This window comes from Mugil cephalus, chromosome 2 (genome assembly GCF_022458985.1).
Source record: "Mugil cephalus isolate CIBA_MC_2020 chromosome 2, CIBA_Mcephalus_1.1, whole genome shotgun sequence".
Classification (NCBI taxonomy): Eukaryota; Metazoa; Chordata; class Actinopteri; order Mugiliformes; family Mugilidae; genus Mugil; species Mugil cephalus.
The window spans coordinates 23,614,575-23,628,253 of NC_061771.1; the positions used below are offsets into that span (position 1 = coordinate 23,614,575).

General features: G+C 42.6%; 1 protein-coding gene across 5 annotated transcripts in view; it reads right to left on the reverse strand.

Moving 5' to 3' along the window:
• pax5 (paired box 5) overlaps positions 1-13,257 on the reverse strand; it is a 53,630-nt gene extending 40,373 nt beyond the window's left edge. Inside the window, exon 1 of one of the 5 annotated variants that reach the window (XM_047579465.1) lies at positions 12,687-13,257. In XM_047579465.1, the coding sequence (XP_047435421.1) occupies positions 12,687-12,732 (46 nt within the window). In that variant the 5' untranslated portion in view covers positions 12,733-13,257. Of the gene's footprint in view, positions 1-6,106; positions 7,424-12,686 lie in introns of those variants that run through there. The other 4 variants (XM_047579467.1, XM_047579462.1, XM_047579466.1 and 1 more) reach the window with 4 other exon arrangements.
• Positions 13,258-13,679: the final 422 nt, after the last annotated feature.

The window sequence follows — 13,679 nt, forward strand, 5'->3', positions numbered from 1 at the left end:
ACCATTTAATCCACTGGCTTTTGTATTATCATAGTGATTACGTCTTTAGGGGAAACGCACACACGCGCAGACACACCCAGACGAACGCACACTCTTTCACAGTCACTAATCCTAGCTGTGGGGGTAATAGATTTTAAACACATAACCCCAGCAGGGATACCCCGGTAAAACACCACGCTGTCCCCCCCGAAACCTGTCCCTCTGTCCTCGTCTTCTCCCCATCAACATAAAATGAGGACACACATCGTTCTCCGGCTTAAATACAAAATAGGTCAACGCGTGGCAAATAAATACAGAAATGTGAAGTCTGGAGAGTCTCATTCTGTGAAATCAAACAAAGCAATTTCCAAACAGCTAATGTGGATGGCCACTCTCTGGCGTACTACTTTTTTTTTTTTTTTTTCTTCTTTCTTCAGATAGAAGAAGCCTCATTATGCAGACGCCCGCTGCAGACGGCACAATTTGAAAAGCAATCACTCTTTACGAAAGACAGCAATATATAGAGGAGTAATAGCATCTGTTTATGCAATGTGCCCCTGCGCCGGGCTCAGCCGAGGCTCCAGGGCTAAATGGCATGAAATTTAACAACCAATATGAACTTTAAAGACGATATAATCACATCAGCTGTGTCGCCGTTTATTCACAAACCCCCGTTCAATCAGGAGCAATCCTCCAAATTAAAGAGTGTGTACTGCCACCCTTCACATTTCCGATGCCGTGACTTAGCAGGAGCATTAAAGGTGAAGCCCACTACATATAAACATCGGTGTTAGTTTATCTGTAGCCACAGATGCTGCACACACACAGCATCTGTGTTGCTTTCTACAACACAGAACCCCGATAGTGTCAACAGAGACTTTTTGCCTTGGGTTTGAATTCCTCAGATTAACAGAAAACAAGCTTTACAAAGTGGAGATGTGGATTTGAAAGATGTGAACTTTTTGCAGGTGTTTCATGCAGGTGATTCTAAGGTATATAAAAAATGTAGGACCCAACATAATGCAGACTACTTGAGTTACAACTATTCTTTTTAGTCCTGCAAGTCTTCTGCAAGTCTTTTACCAAACTTTAATCCAAACATTAGATGCACTTTGGAAAATCATTGGATATAGACAATAATTCAAAACTACAATGACACACAGCTGTGTCCATATGAGGAGGATCTTTTCATCTTGGTTGAGCTGTGATTTCTTTTTTAAAATAAGTAGATGAGCAAGTGCTGGACAGTGGAGCTAAGTCCTCCAGGGACACTTATTAGACTATTACTGAACTCTTTACGTGTAATCTTGGTGTCTGTTTCATGAAATTAGAATTTAGATCGTGTGTTCTTGCTCCTCCCATGGACAGCTTGATGACTCTTTACTCCTGATTTTATGCCCGTGAAATAGTCCAGTCCGTTTTTAATGATAAAGCCATCGCAATTCAAACATTTCCTGCAAAATGGCTTTAAACTCGTACACAGTCCCAATCCTTAGGCCCTTGATTCATGTGAAAACCACTCCAGTCTGTCACCGCTGCACACTTTTAAAGACATATTTTGTCATTTTATACCTCTATTAGAAAGTTCATGAGCAGAGAGAAGGACATTAAATGAAAAAAAAAATATATTCAACAAATATCCTCCAGCAAGATCATGAGCAGCACTTTGTCCCTTCAGGAAACCAGGGCGACCATCAACCCTACGGTCTCTGGAACAAACGATCTGGAAGTTAACTTGAAATCTTCGCTGCATCGTCGCATTATGCACAGAAAATTAAAATAAACAAAAGCAAAAAAAAAAATCACACACACATTTTGAGATGTTCCTCAAAGCGAGAAAGACCCCTCTGACCCACATGACCCAATTCAAGCCCTCAACACTCTTTCTCTCTCGGGTTCTGTGCCTGCTTTTGTGGAGCTGTGTGGAGGCATTATTCCTCCCCGCTCTCTTTATTATTATTTCCTGAAACCTCTCAGTGAATAACAGCACAATTTTTGCATGGTCGTTTATAGAAGCCCACTGCGCTGTTGCTGCTGCTGCTGCTGCTGCTACGTCCTCCTCACCACAGGTATCTGCAGAGAAGACTCTCTCTCTCTCTCTCTCTCTCTCTCTCTCTCTCTCTCTCTCTCCACCTCTTTCTCAGATAAGAGTAAATGAAATGGTTCCTTTCACCCTTCCTATCTGGGCCAGGGCATGAAATACGCCTTGCTTTGTAAAGAGATGGAGAGGAATGACTTGTGACCTACAAAAACCCCACGATAACTATTTATTCACTTATCTGTGTATTTACTGTTGGCATTAGGCGTTCAGACTCTCAACATTCTTGGGGTGGGTTGTTGGGGATTATGTGTTTGAAATTTATTTCCCCAGCCTATAAATACAGATAGGGGACAAAATGCCAAAAAAACTTACACATTCTACGAAGGCATTTGTTTATCGCCCACTGGAGCATAATTCTCTGTATTAGTTTACAAGATCTCATTTGAAATGCGGCGCGCTGTGGTTCAGGCATTGACTCGATTTGAAGAATGAGACTGGCCCAGAGCCTGGTTTGAGATTACGATTTTATTTTATTGTTATGATAATGTGAAAACAGAGCTCAAAAATACATAAAGATGTCCCTTATTTTATTTATTTTTTAGCCAAATATTTGCTAAATTGTGAACATTATTGAGGAAATGTTACACAAGAATCTGCTCCCTGTGTGAGTTTAGAGACACAAGTCCAGCAATTCCACCAAACAAATTAACCACTTGCTCCCAGAAATTCAATCAACACCGGCCAGCTCAGGAGGCTTTGTTGCAAATTAGATACAAAGATTTTGCCAAATTAGGGATCTTGGCATCTAAGGGTCTCTCTGTTAAAGCTAGAACCTCCGACTCTCCAGAGGGTGGAGAGCGTTGGCAGAGGCAGCAGCTTCATTTTCATCCTGCTGCATCAGAGAGGGACAGAGGCAGCCAGGGGACCAGCGGTCATTATGCATCCCTGTTGTATTTTATTTATTTACCCTTTATAGGAGCTGACTTAAGAGCCCAGCACCTCCTTAAATGTTTGATTGATTCACTGTTTCCGGCAGGAAAAAAAATAAATAAAAATACAGAGATAAAGCAGAATATATTCGCGCTCCCCCATCCAGAAAATAAGGTCCATTAGACTCTCTGTCTCTCTCTTCCCGCTACATTCCTCGGTGTCTCTCTCCCTCACTCTTTCTCTCCGTCCACCAAACCTCTCTCTTCCTCTCTCCCTGTCTCTCTCTCTCTCATCTCTCATCTGCCTCGTCACGGCCTGACGATTCAAAAATAAAGCAAAAGAGAAATCGCAACAAAAACGCCACCAGTTCCTCTCGATCTCTCCGCTCTCCTCTCTGTCTTGAAGAAAAAAGAGGGAAAAAAAGAAAAAGAAAATAAAAGAGGAACCAGAAATTACTTTTGGCTGAAAACCTGTTTGGAAAGTTGCCCGCGAGAATACAGATGAAGCAAATTTCCTTGTGCAAACACTGAATAGATCTGTGAGATGTGCCAGACAGGCGTTTTGGACGTATAGTGCTGTTCTGTATTTTCCCTCCGTGGAGCTGATAATTAATATTTTGTGAAGGGTTTGCGGCTCAGGGAAGCTTGTCAATAAACAGCTATAAATCAAACGGGATCACCATCAGTACAAGACAGGGAAAAAAAAACATTACTTTTTAATTCATAATTTCTATTTCTGCGCTATTTTCAAGATTTTTTATTTTAATTCAATCAATCAGTTCATTTTTTCCGTTGAATATCCCTCAGTGTTTGTCATATCTTTATATTTTCTTTAAGCTAACTCGTGAAGGTATAGGCCGCAGCTACTTAACATGCAGCATGCCACCATTACCATTACAATGCGTTATTATGAAATTCAGCTCATTATCATCACAATCACCTGCTATAGATTTTTTAAAATATCAACGCTATATATTCTTGGTCGTGGTAGAAATGACTCTTCGAAGTTATAATCAATTGGTCATGCTATTTGACCAGTGACACAGAATATTCATTTTTAACCTTTGTTGTATTACAATATCTTGTTGCTGCCAAAACGAATAAAAGGGATGGGGGGCTGTTGAATAAAAAAATATAAAGAAACGAAGCTGTGGTTAAAATAATCAGATTTTTGATTACGCGTACATTTAGTGCGCAACTTTGTTTAATATAAAGCAAAACGCTTTAGTATTAACCGTAAAAGACACTATTAAACCACTCTACCACACACATAGGTATGCTACACATAATTCCTGATGGTGTGAACTTTACGCTGTGGAAGTGTTACACACACACACACACACACACACACACACATAGAGCGCACATCCCAGCTCGCCCAACAACATTTCCACGCGTCACACTCGATTCATCCCAACCTCTCTGTTTCTCTACCTTTGACATTTTTTAGGTGTAATCGTTTTAAAGCGTCTCCGGGCTTTGACATATATAACTTTAGCTCCGCTGTTGCCGTCAGCACCGCGGATCATTGGCTTTGGCTGGAACGGCGGGGAAGAGGAAACGTGATTCGTTCTAGCTTTTGGATGCGTGTGTGTGCACTTTTTTTTTTTTTTTTTTTAATCCTGCAGGATAACACACCGTGGGAACCTCTGTCAGTCACCTAACAGCGGCTTCTCACCGGGACTAAACTGCTAGAAAATATTTAATGCATAATCTATTACACGCTGAAAGGCTTTACTCCACTTTTGTGGTGCAAGGACAAAAAATCGCGTGCGCAGACACTTTGATATTACAAATTGTGCATGAATTAATCTTTTTTCAAAGTGCAAGTTAAGTTCTTTATTTCGTTGGCCTATTTTTTTGTTTTTGTGGGTCTCCACGGTAAATGTGCTCAAAATAGTTTTAAATTTTATAAGAATTTTTCAAATGCAGCAAACTGCCCTATGGTTGAGTAGCTATTGTCACCGAACTGTGAATTTCTCATGATTAAAAATAGGATCTTGTTTTTCCATATTATTATTATTATATTTTTTTATCATCTCAAGCTGGTTCCCCCTGCCTAGATAGGCTATATATATATATTTTAAAATGAAATAACGTGAAAGCATGTAGCCAGTAGTCTATTTGAGTGAGGGAAAGTGAACTGAAAGAAACAAAGCAGGGTCCGCCATGTCACGACTGAGTGACCAAGTTGTGTGTGTGTGCCTCGTTTATAGAGCCTGCACCGTGCGTGCAGCTGCTGCTCTGCTGAGGAACCCTTGAGCACCGAGACCGCGCGACGCGCTGCGAGTTCAACCTGCGTGCGTGCGCACTGACCTGTGGGCGGTGAGTTGACCCGCACCTGTGCAAAGTGCAGTGTGCGTATCTAACCTGGTTATGTGCAGAAAGAAGTGCCCTTACTGTTTGTGGATGAAGTTCAGCTTTTAGTCATGCTGTGCAGCCCCCCCCCCCCCCCCCCCCCCCCCCCCCCTCACTGACTCACTCTTTCCTTCTCTCTCTCTCTCTCTCTCTCTGACCCCTCCACCTTTTCCCTTCAGAATGGGAAAGACAACAAACCGTCAATCTCAGGGCTCAAGCCAACAACAACGCATTCTAGGGTTACGTAGCCTGCAGCTCATCACACACGATACACAAAATCACATCCGCTCCTCGTCCCTAAACATAACTCAAGTCGATGTGCACCTGCTCCAGATTCATTACGCCCATTTACAAACCGCAGCGAATTAAACTTTTTTGAAATAACAACTGGCAAAATGCAACGCCATAATTCCAGTCTTATGTTCTGTGTTCACAAGAAAATATATTTCTTAAGAAAGAATATATATATATATATATATATTTAAAAAAAAGCCAGTAATGAGAGTGATAATTTCAACAACAACGAAAACAAATTATTCAAAAACAAAAAGACACGCTTTTTTTCTGCGAGTGCTTAATTTAACCTGTTTCAGCTCTGGGATATGTGCAGCTTAAAATTAAGCTAAAAAAGAAAGACATGGCTAAAAAAAAAAAAATAATAATAATGTTTCTTATAGAGTATGTTGATGCTGAACATACGTCGTCATTGCATAAGCACACACAGAGTGGGTGGTCTGGGATGGATGGGGATTCAGGGCAGATGGGAACATGCAGATGGAGGAAAATGTAAGAAACTTACTGTGCATTGCCGCGAACGGGTCGTGCTTACAGTGAATCTCCATGGGTAATGTCGGGCTGCAGGGCCCCGGTACGCTGCGAGGGGGTCTTAAAAAAATGCCAACCGGACGCCCTGCTTCAGTCGGCCGCTATACTGACACACCGTGACCTCCAATGAATAAAAAACGGTGCCAGCTCCCTTCTAAAGGAGAGACTCTTTTTTTTTTTTGCTTATTAAAAAAAAACTTTAATTAGTTGACGATATGACGCGTTGTACGTTGACTTGGACTAATAAAAAATATTTTAAAACATCGAAAAAATGGATATTTGCAGGTTGGAATGAAGAAAGAAATGGCGAAAAACTATGAATCAGAAGCGGGCCCCCTCCTCATGGGGACCGGACAAAACAGCGGCTCTATTCTGGCGTCTCCTAAACCAGAGGAGGGAAACCACGGCGACTGACCTCATCCCTTCTGCTTCTCCACAAGTTGCATCAGCGCCGATGAGTAAAAAAAAATGTAAAAAAAAAAGTTTTAGGGGGAAAAATGTTTATGCAGAACAGAGTAGCCTCCTTTCTCCCCTTCTCGGTCCACTGACCGTGACCCCTGAGCTGCGACTGAACTGAATGGAGACTGAAGTTTCTCGGTCCGTTCAGAAATATTTCAAGGTAGAAAAAATGGAAGAAAACAAAACAGGCTTCACGGGCAAAAAAATAGTCACAGATCCACCGCTTGTATTTTTGTTCCAGGCTGTTTTCTGCACATTTCTTCATAAATCGTCTTCTGCGGCTGCGTTCACATTAACACTTATCTCCCATCAATAAAGCGAATGAGAGCGGAGCAGTGCTCACATCTTGAAGTCTCATATCCCACCGTGCCAAAAAAAAAAGAGAGAGAAAGAAAATACAGAAAATTGCGCAACAAGAAAGAAAAAAAAAGCACCCTTGAGTAAAAGAAGAAGGAGCTGACTTGAGAGTTGTAGTCGTGTTTGTATGAACGAACGGCAGCTCTTGGTCACTCTGTCTCTGTCCCCCTCTGCGTTGACCGAGACTCGCTTCACAGATGCAGCTACAGGACTCCGGGTTTAAATGTGAGTTTTGAGACGAATTTCGTCGCGTTGGAGAAGAATACAGTCCTGCCCCCAAATTCAAAAGGTACTTATCTCCGCGCCCGCGCCGCAAGACGCCAAAGACCGTGAAGTAAACGTGCACGCAAAACTGTCTTCTTTAACTATACAACGAATAGCTGCCTGCGCCCGTCTCCCACGGTGGCGCACGGCGCGTTTCAGGACCTGCTCTCGAGCGGACAGCGCCCGGGCTCCCAACCCCCTGGAACCCTAACCCACACGCGCCGGCCAGCTGCCCGTCACTCACAGGGAACCCAGCCAATCGCAACGCGAGCGCTGCCCCTACGTCATCGCCAGCCCCAGGTAGAAACGGGCGGGGGGAGGCGGCGATTGGCTGGAGCGAATCCCGTGGGCCAATGACGCTCCGCGGGCATTGTCCCCCCGCCAATGGGGAGGCTCCGTGAAGCGACGCATGGCTCGGGGACTAGATGATCATATGTTTAATTTCAATTAACGGAGTAAAAAACCTAATGCCTTTATACCCATTTGCGCTCAATTTATTCATGTCAATATTAAATGGCTAATTAATTGAGTATTACTAAAAATGAGGCTTAGTTGCAGCAAGGCTTTATAAACGAGGGGAATGTTCAAGAATCCAATCAGCAATTGTCCATTTTCTGTATTCCAGATAGCTACAGCTAAAACTAAATTCAGGGGAAATGACACGCAAATTCAAAAAGGTAGATTTTACAGGCCCATGACATTTTAGTAAAACACACCCAAGTTAATATTTACTTAATCTCCCTGTGCATTTAACCACTTCTAGGCCTAGAGAAGTGAGAGGTGTCAAGTGTTATGAGAACAATTTCTCTCCTTCCTTCCACACAATGCTATAAATCTTTAGCTTGGGGAGAATTGGGAGGAAGCGCATGAAACATGCATTCCCACTCATTACCTAATTGATTGCGGATCCGAACGGATGTTGCCTTTAATGAAATGCAGTTGGCGAGCTCCGCATTTACACTCCAAACTGAGAGAAGGGGGGATTCAATACATGTTCGTCCCACCTGATTTGAGAGGGCATATCAAAGCCTCGCCCCTGTTATATTAACCACACAAATAGCCTAAAGCGTGAGCCAAATTAAAAAGTGTTATTTCCCTTCTTCCTCTTTCTAGACATTTAATCATTTCAGCTCATCTGTGCATATACATAACCCCTGGATTAGACGCATTTAGAACTATATGGGAGACATAATCACGCGATTTCTAACTGTATACGTGTCTCATTACACATATTGTTTAGTATAAGCTCTAAAAATAGTGATACGGTATGTGCTCTAAACAGCAGCCATACAAACCTTTACATTTTCTGGTATATCCTCAAAAGACTCACGGGCTTGTCGTACCTCAAGGCTATGAATCTTTTTCTGAAAAGGTCAGTGTATGATGTTATCGAGTTCATTTCTATCTTTTATATTTTTATACTTCTATCGCTGGTTTGTCTCCTTTCCTGCTTCACTGACGTGCACTTCTAATTCTAGTACTTGTGTGGTCCGCTCACACCCCAGAAGAACTGCTTTTAATCCAAATACACAACACAACAAGTCAAACATTCAAGATTCAATCATTAGAAGAAAATATGCTGTACAAATATGCATACCGTTTACAAAGACGTATCGTACAACTTGAAGCTTTGGATTCTGTTTTCTGTTCAAAGGCTTCTTTACCATACGGACGTTTACAGGTTAAACCACGAGGGGGCGTTCAACCTTGAGCAACGCGCCCCTACGCACAAGCTCGTGCGCAAGGATGCACACATCTTCAAATAAAAGACATACAGGAATTTTACTATCAACACACTTAAAGTTCTGAATCCACCAACCAGTCCTTGGCCTAAAGCAGCCGCGGATAACACTGGAGGAATATTAATCCACAATACACAAGCTCACCTTAATTCTAGTGTTTTCAGTTTCGTTCGCCCTGGTCTTCAACATTAAACGTGGTTTCATGAATCTTCATTGATTCCACGTCCCTGATCTTTAATCCACTGACAGTAACCCCCGTTTCCAACATTCACACTAATCCTCATTCATATTTCACATCTATTTCCTGAGTATTTAGAAGGCCTGATCCGAGCCCTGACAGACAGCAAACGGGCTTCATCTTGTTTTGCTATTTTATAAAATACTAAATCAAACACACCAGGACACAGTCTAGTGATGCTTGCACATACAGATTTGGATGGTGCGCAAAGCCTGTACATTTAGTCTGAATTTAGGCCACGTTTGGATGAAATTCACAAAAGCAGGTGAATATCGATATTGGCAATGGATGTAAAGAAGAACAGTGCAGAGAAAACACTGAAAAGTGACACATCTGTTAGTGGCTGCATTTTTCAATACACGATTCTATGTAAGCGTCAGTTTTTTATTTTTCTACTTTATTTCCTTTCTATACACATCATATGAATAAAAATAAATCAATAATCGTTATAGAGCAGAAATGCTGAAAAAAAAACAAAGATATGTTAAATTTTGCGTATTTTTTGTTTGGTTTTCTTTTTCTGTCCTTCCTCTGCAGCCTCTGCACCTCTGTTTTTTATTTATTGAGATATAGTCACTCGCGCTTCTCTCTCCACAGAAGTAAATTGCAGCCGCCGCTCTTGTCTCTCCGATTTGCAAATTAAATACATAAGCAATTAAAAAATCCAAACACAATCAATCATGTATACAAATTGTTGTTGCTTTAGGGTTGGAAATTTGGAGAAAACTTCCATCAGGGTAGGACGACTTTAATCCGGGGATCCAAATCCATTACCATATTTCATTACCTCTCCAGTGCTGGAAATGGGAGGATGGGAGGGTGAGGGGGGAGAAGAGGAAGAAGGCATGTATACTTTTTTTTTTAAACATTAGTACGAATGTGGTTGAGTTGTGATAATCATTTGGAGGCAAATTGAAGCCAGTGTTGTTGTTTAAGTGTCCCCCATTTTCCTTCCTCCTCTCTCCTTCCACCATGAAAGCTTTTTTTTTTTTTTTTTTTTTTTTTACGCCCGAGCCTCGAAACGGAAAAGCAATGAAAAATTAATAGCGCATGTTAACTCCACCAGCTCGTTTATTACACGCCCGCTGACTGTAAACATAATGAGAAAGCGCCCGTATCTCTTCTTAAGTTTTCATTTGCTCGTAAAATATAAAAGTCATCACTAATAAATAAAATATATGGACTGGGGAGTGAACCGTCCTGGACTTTGCTGGTGGGAGCTGTGCGCCGAGCAGGTACGTCACACTGGCTGCTTCTCACGGCCGTCGAGCCCGATCACACGGACGTAATCAATTGGCTCTTTGATAACGCAAGTAACGACCAGTCTGTCATCTGTCTGCTCGGATATAAGGCCTCGCCGGCCGTGACATCAGCTCACGTCTGTGTTCTATATCATAGGGCGCTTGAGGTCAAAGCGAAAGTAGGCTATGCCATGTGAGGTCATCTCTCTCTTTCTTTCTCCCCTCCCTCTTCTCTTTCTCTCTTCCGCCGCCAGTCTCTCTCTCTCTACCGCAGTGTTTCGTGTTTCGTGTGCACTGCTCCCACAGAAGAAGTATTTAGGCTTTACCCCACCCCGCTACTGAACCGTTTGGTTACAACTTGTAGGTGAGGATAATCATAATTTCCTTATGAAAAACTACACGAGGCTCCACTGGCCAGGATGGACAGTATCCATGTGGGCTACTAGGTTATTAGGCTGCAGGGTGACATAAGAAATAAGTTTGGTTAAAACGGACACAATTAATGTGGCCCAAAGCTACTCATGCTGCCTGTAAGGTTTTGTTGTTAGAAAAGACAGAATAATGTTTAGAAAGATTATATTAAATTCCTACCAAAATGTAAACATGAAGCCAGGTCTAGTCTAATTGTTTTCATTGGTAATCATTTGAAATGAGTCCCTGCTCATTGGAAAGAACCGAGCTACGCGCTTTTACGCACTGCCGTCCTGCAGGGCGGGAAGAGAGAGAGGGGGGGGGTCTGATTAGATCCACCTTCATTCTCACTTATTCTCCTTTGTATCCCGAGCACGTATCTCAAAAGTCAGAGGAAATGGAGAGGCTGTAGGTAAAGGCCGCGGGCCCTAAAGACTTTCCACACCAACAGGGGAGGGCCTCCTTTAAACTCTGATTTCCTCAGTGGTCAAAGGGTTATTATCCAATTGCTACAAATCCCAGTGCTTTCACCGTTGATCAGGGGTTAGGCCCACTCCACAAAAGACCGCTAAAGAGCCATTATTTGTCTTACAGGCCACTAGCATCACTTAATGACACATTTCTATAGAAGGCCGGGCACAAGATAATTTGTTTCCATTATGCGTCTACGTGTCACAGCCTTGTGAAAACGAATATGCAGAGCGTCACTAAAAGCAGCCAGCACTCCACATTTGTCATAAATGCCTGTTATGAATGCATTGCTATATTCTTATTAACACGCAAACATGAGCATCGTTATAGACGGTTTTTTGCTTTTCTGGAGAAGTGACTGCATGGAGCACACTCCCGCTCAAAGGGGCTGATCACCTGCCCACAGATTCTTAATGACAAACGACGTTTTATCAATGCAGACGCAGCGGGCAGCAATATGAAATGATGTGATATCCAGTGGGTGCCATAACGAGGTCGATGGCCTGATCCACTGCGGTACCAGACCCCGCTGTTTTCTAAATAGGCCTGTAGGAGGTTAACCTGTTGAATAAAGTAATGGAGACGCGAAGGAGAGAGTCGAGCTCAGACATCTTAAGTCATCGCTTAGCTTCAAACTTGGGCATAAAATAAACTCCGAGGCTTCATCGTCTCACACACCCACCGTCCTCAAAAGACTCGTTTTACTCCACGAATTTGATAAATATGGGGACACACATACAGACAGAGGCCTCGTACCTTCGCCATATTCACTTATTTAAATTATGAGTAACTGGTCCGGCATTAAGGTGCTCAACACGTGGCCCTGACTTCAAGCACAACGCCACCCAACAAGTGCAGCCACTTTTCAAACAATTTCCAGCATTAAAGAATCAAAACTGATGATCAAACTCACAAAATTCATATTAAAAACTTGGAAAAAAACAGCAACCAAAAAATAACTAAAATTAAAAAAATAAATGAATAAAACTTTACACTTTAATTAAAGTCTAATAATTTATTAACGACAGCAAAATGAGGTTTAGCTGATCAAACACATTCTCCGCACAAAGGTCACAAACTTGAGATAAAACATTCTTGGGGAACTTGTCTTACAAATAAACCCATTAACTTTTTTTTTTCTCGCTCAAGAATACTTCAGAAAGTTTTTAATACTTCAAATAAATCTGAACCACACTCGCACAACTCATAAATAAATAAATTATAAACAGTTAATAATAAATAATTACCACAACTTATATTTAAAACCAATTTAAGACACAAGATCGTTGTGTCTTGACAACAAAATAAAAAAAAAAGGTAAGCTCTTCATGAAAAGTGAAATTAAGCTCGAGTGAGCCGGTGCCATCCTACCTGCTCTCCCCAGCCGCAGTGCAGGACTCTTGGGGCCCTGGTCCATGGTGTCCGGTTAGAACAGGGGGAGGCGATGAAGGGAGAAAAAAAAGGGAAAAGAACAAAAACTTTTTTTTTTCCCAGTGTCTCCCTCTCTTCCTCTCTCTCCCTCCCTGTCTTTATCTCTCTCCCTCTCCCTGGCACTGTTTCTCCTCGCCCTCTCTCCTTTTTTTTTTTTTTTTTTTTTTTTTTCGTCCTACAGTACTTTTGGGGCGAGTTGTAGGTTGAAATAATTCGACCCTTCCGCTCCCTATTGCACTCCCTGCAAGTGCTCAGTCAGCTGCAACTAAACGCTTTAGGTGGAAAAAGGGCTTCGGGGGGAAGCGTGAAATGATCACGCCGAGTAAAAGAGCCGCTCTCTCAATGTGCGCTCATGTCCTCTCCTTTTCCTGCGCGCGCTCACACACACAAACGCACCACGCGTGCACGCTCGCACGCAGGCATTAAACATGCGCCGTAACGCACGCGCTCGGCGGCGCGTACGTGCACACAACGTAGAGCCTCCACCCTTCCCCGCAGGGCCGCGCCCCCCTCACTCGCATCTGTTACCAAGTTCCACTTTACTAAACTTTCCCACCCCCGCCCAACTCTCTCTCTCTCTGTGTCTTCACCTCTTTTACGTTAGATTCATTTGCTACACACCCCGTTGATGGATACGGAGGTTGGTAGGGATCATTACAGATGTTAAATGCGTAAAGAAAACAGTGGAGGTTTTGTCGTTGATAAATTTGTACGTTGTTAAAAAGAAAGTTGACTCTCAAAAGACCGCCTGCAAGAGTTTCCCAAACTTTCCTCCTCTGCCGGTACACCTGTTACGCACGGCGCTCTTGACGCATTACGCACGGACTGAAGTTCAACGGAGCAGGTGCGGTGGATCCTCAACTTCAGATTCGCGTGCGTGCGTGCGTGCAGCTGTAGAGAGCAGTCTTCTCCTCCCGCGTGCGCAAGTGTGCA